Source organism: Myotis davidii, unplaced genomic scaffold (genome assembly GCF_000327345.1).
Source record: "Myotis davidii unplaced genomic scaffold, ASM32734v1 scaffold837, whole genome shotgun sequence".
Lineage (NCBI taxonomy): Eukaryota > Metazoa > Chordata > Mammalia > Chiroptera > Vespertilionidae > Myotis > Myotis davidii.
The window spans coordinates 80,619-84,861 of NW_006291728.1; the positions used below are offsets into that span (position 1 = coordinate 80,619).

The 4,243-nt window shown below is 37.1% G+C and overlaps 1 protein-coding gene across 1 annotated transcript; it reads left to right on the forward strand.

Moving 5' to 3' along the window:
* Positions 1 to 1,085: 1,085 nt before the first annotated feature.
* On the forward strand, positions 1,086 to 1,307 carry SNURF (SNRPN upstream reading frame). Its single transcript, XM_006765164.1, has one exon. The coding sequence runs from the start codon at positions 1,086 to 1,088 to the stop codon at positions 1,305 to 1,307; it is 222 nt and encodes a 73-aa protein (XP_006765227.1).
* The last annotated feature ends 2,936 nt before the right edge of the window (positions 1,308 to 4,243 follow it).

Sequence of the window (4,243 nt, forward strand, 5' to 3'; positions counted from 1 at the left end):
GGACTGACTTTTTAACAAGTATAAAAGTGCTTTAAATATTAAGCCTTATGGAACCACTAATTACATTTATTATTTAAAAGGCATAATGGGAAGAAATAAAGCCAAGAAAATTTTAGGGAAAATACCTAGAATTAGTGCCAAGTAAGCAGCTCTTCTGATGGCTAAAGAGTCGGTGAAAGTTACTGGTAGGGAATCTATTAGTGCTGTGACTTAAATATGGGAATACAGGAAATGTGCTGGAGGAAAGAGAAAATCATTAGGGTGCAGCACTTTAAACATTAGGCAGTGACCAGCTGGCCACCCTCTTGGCTCCTTGGTTCATAACCTGTCAATAAATCTCACATTAATCAACACTTACTGTGCTTCGCCTATAGAATGATCAGAGTGATTCTGTTGTTCTTTTCACAGCCCTTCTTACTTGGGGTGTATCATTGCACTTCAAATGCAAACGAATGGAACACTACTTTGCTTGTAATGTAGTCACTTGTCAAACACTTTGTAGACTTCCATAGATTGCAAATTTGGTACTGTAAGAATGGAAATGCTAGCCAGAATAAATTAGTTCAAAGCAAAAGAGTAGTACTTATATCTAAGACATTTCCTATCCCAAAAGACAGAGTTGGCTTCAAAGAATAACCAATGACAACCAAACACCTCACCCCCACAACAAAATCACACCTAGCTGTTTTCATTTGGCCTCATTTAACTTACGCAATATCTTTTAAAAAATATTTTTAAATAGATTTCAGAGAGGAAGGGAGAGGGATAGACAGTTAGAAACATCAATGATGAGAGAAACAGCGATGCCCTGACTGGGAATCCAACCAGTGACCTCTTGGTTCTTGGGTCAACGCTCAACCACTGAGTCACACCTGGATGGGCATGTAGTATCTTAATATGCATTTTAGGAAGCTAGACAAAGAGAAAAATCTCTCTGATCCCTGACTTTTAAATTATTTCATTCTATGGGGTTATCTACCCCGGCAATAATTATTTTGGTATTCTGATCACACATGTTCACTGTTGCTGTGTTTAAGGTAACTGAGAAGAGCTGAGCGGCTACTGGAGATTTCTTATGCTTTGGTATGAGTGGCCAGCGACTCAATGGAGTGGGCCAGGAACTGCATACTCCTGAGACAGACCACGTACCAGAGGTGCAAGTCCAAGTCAAATGCAGGACAGCCTCATTGAACAACCAAGGCTGTCAGCTGTGCCTGAGACAATCTCAGCAGCAGCCAGAACCTGTGGTGGAGTTCCAGGTGGAACTGAGACAGGCATTTTTAGCTGAGACACCAAGAAGTGGCTAAAGCAGTACAGGAACATCACAGTATTGGTTCCAAGCGAAAGACCAGCTGACAATGTATCAGTATATTTGAATCAGCTGACAATGTAATAAAGATATGAAAAAAATGTGACTAGAATCTTCAAATGTATTCTTTAAGCATTCTTAGGGATATATTTGTTAATCAAAGACATCTTTATTGTTTGGAAACAGGGAATTATCTTTATCAAAATAAATCAACTTAATTTCAGTGCTCCTCTTATGGAAAAGCCCAAGGGCCTATGTCCCAGTTGATCTTGGCATAAAAAAGGTACTTTATTCATCTATTTGCATAGCTGACTTTCTGTCATTTCTAAGTAATTTATGGTTTAAAATACATTTGATTATTGTTATCTGAGGTAGTTATGTTTTAAAAATGGTAGTTATGTTTTATAAACCATTGCTCCTAGGGGAAATGCATAGTTAGTTTCCTGCTAGCCTCTGGTTACAACATCTTCATCAACCAGATCAATCTATAACCATGTTTTATGTGTGTTTATGTTTAAATATACCTTGTTTAATATATTTTATATGTTTAATAACATTCATAACCAACAGCACCATAACTCATGCCTGAATGATGTCTATCTAACATGCATTTTCTTTGTAAGTCACTTGGAAACACTTGATAGCACTTCCATCCTATGCTTGGGATCCATTTAAAACAGAAAAATCACCACCAAAAAAATGTGAAAAACCTAGCACCAAAGAAAATTGCAAAAGAACAATTATCAGTTGTATTTTAAATGGGATTTTGTTAAAACTGTCAAAAGAATCAGCTAAACAAATAAATTAATAAAGCATCTTTCTATGCCAAGACCACCGGGTCATATGCCCTTGGACTGCTCTATAACAGGAGTACTGAAATTAGGTTGATTTATTTTGATAGAGATAATTCCTTGTTTCCAAACAATAAAGGTGTCTTTGCTCAGCAAATTTATCTTTAAGAATGCTTAAAGAGAATATTTGAAGGTTCTTAATTACCTTTTCTTCCCCATGAATAATATCTTTATTACCTTGTATGGGAGCGGGAAAAAGAAGGCAAATGTTGCTTTATTTGATTTCAGCTGGGAACCTTCACATAGGTTCCTCAAATTTCTCACCACTGGGCATGTCCATAAATGCCAAAAAACGCATAGCGAGTGTGTACTTTGGATTATGATTTACTAAATAAATTTTTGTAGGGAAGCAAATTTCCAAATACAGAATCTGAAAATAATGAAGATCAATTGTACCTACTATACCTCTTACTTGTTGTTTTTTTTTGTAGTTATTCTGTATGTTCAAAGAATAAATTGTTTAGAAATACAGAGGGTTTGGCTTAACTTTCAAATTTTGCCCTTGGCCATTTATTTCAGAAAATCATTTTGAAGAAAAGTTTAATTTTCTCCCAATTTAGTTGAACATTGTAGTTATTTTAGTAGCCGTATTCAGAAGCTCAATAGCTCAGAGATTATAAATCACAAAGATACATGGAAAGGCAATAACAAAAAGAGAAATCAAGAAAGAAAATGCATGTTCTCAGCATTACAATCGATAGTAGGTTTAAAGAGCTGAGATATGCTTAATCAACACTTGTTGATGGGACTTGACAATTTCAATTTTACTTTCCAGTTTATAATTGAAAATGGTCTGAGGAACAAGATAGATGGAAACATTTATTTGAAGATAATACCATTAAGTTAACTTCATGACATACGATGATATCTTTATTTGGAGCATGCATTATATAAACTCCATTCTGAAGTACCTAGAATTGGCCAATATTTAAGACATGAACATTTGCTACTCTATAAAATAAAAATGGTTTAACAGACATTTTATAAAGTGTGCTCTGTTGAAATGTATCATTCCATATTGCCAAGACAGCATATATTTTGAATTGAAAGGGAGTAAGAAGAAAATAGGGAATGACTTATGCATGGTGCTTTTAAACTCATGACAGAAATAGCTCAGGCGATATGTGACCACTCAAGAAAAGTCAAAGGGTTGGCTAGTGTCTGAGTTTGGAGGGGAGGTAAGGACATATAAAGCTAACATTTCAGTATTTGTTTTTTAATTTTGGAGGATGTTTATTAAAGCTGGGGATAATGAAACAAGGAAGGGCTGGGAAAATGAACCTAGGCTGGTCTTCTTCGGCTTACTAAGAAGTCAGAGAAAAGGGGGCCTTGGGGTCACATTCAGGGGTTTGTCTCGGACAAACTGCTGCTGCCAATTGCTGCCCTGGTTGTGAAACTGAATTTTTGGACTGGAACCCAGATTCTTTGTCACCTTGATGTCCCCTCTGATTGGTCAGCATTCCCTTACACTGGTTACTATAGTAACTCCTGGGCTCAAAGGTGGAACCTCACATGGGACATGAGAGGTTCCCCACCCCCTTCCTTATTGCGTTCCTATTCCCTTTGGGCTTTCTTCTTCTCCTTCTGGATGAAGGGCTTCCTTCTCTTTATTTTGTAAATATAGACCTTTTGCTGTTCCCAGCTCCCCTATTCTATGGAAATATACCTTCTGCTGCTCTGCAGCCCTGTGCTTCTTCCATGGTCCCCTTAATTTCTAAAATTTCCTAAACCTGTCCTATTTTACCCCTCAAATCCCTGTTTCAGTTGCAAGCCACGTGGGGTCCCTTAGAGTTTAGGAGATGCATGCCTTTGGGGAAAGAAAGGGGTGATGAAGGCATGGGCGTGCTCCTGGGAGGGAGTGCCAGCCTCAAAAACAAATTTTTAATTAGAAAATAATGAATGTGTATAATTGACTGTAAAAGGAGAGAAGCAAAAACTGCGAATGTTTTAAAACAGAAGAATAGAATTGGACCAACAGATGCAGACAGCTCAAGTCTCATTAAACAGGCATTCATTAGGAAGATAGATCGAGGTGTGCATTATCACCCTCTACACTGGCAAATTTAAGTATCACTGGCAAAGA

Coding starts and splice junctions, on each gene's coding strand:
- SNURF (XM_006765164.1), top strand. CDS start 1,086: ATGAGTGGCCAGCGACTCAATGGAGTGGGCCAGGAACTGCATACTCCT.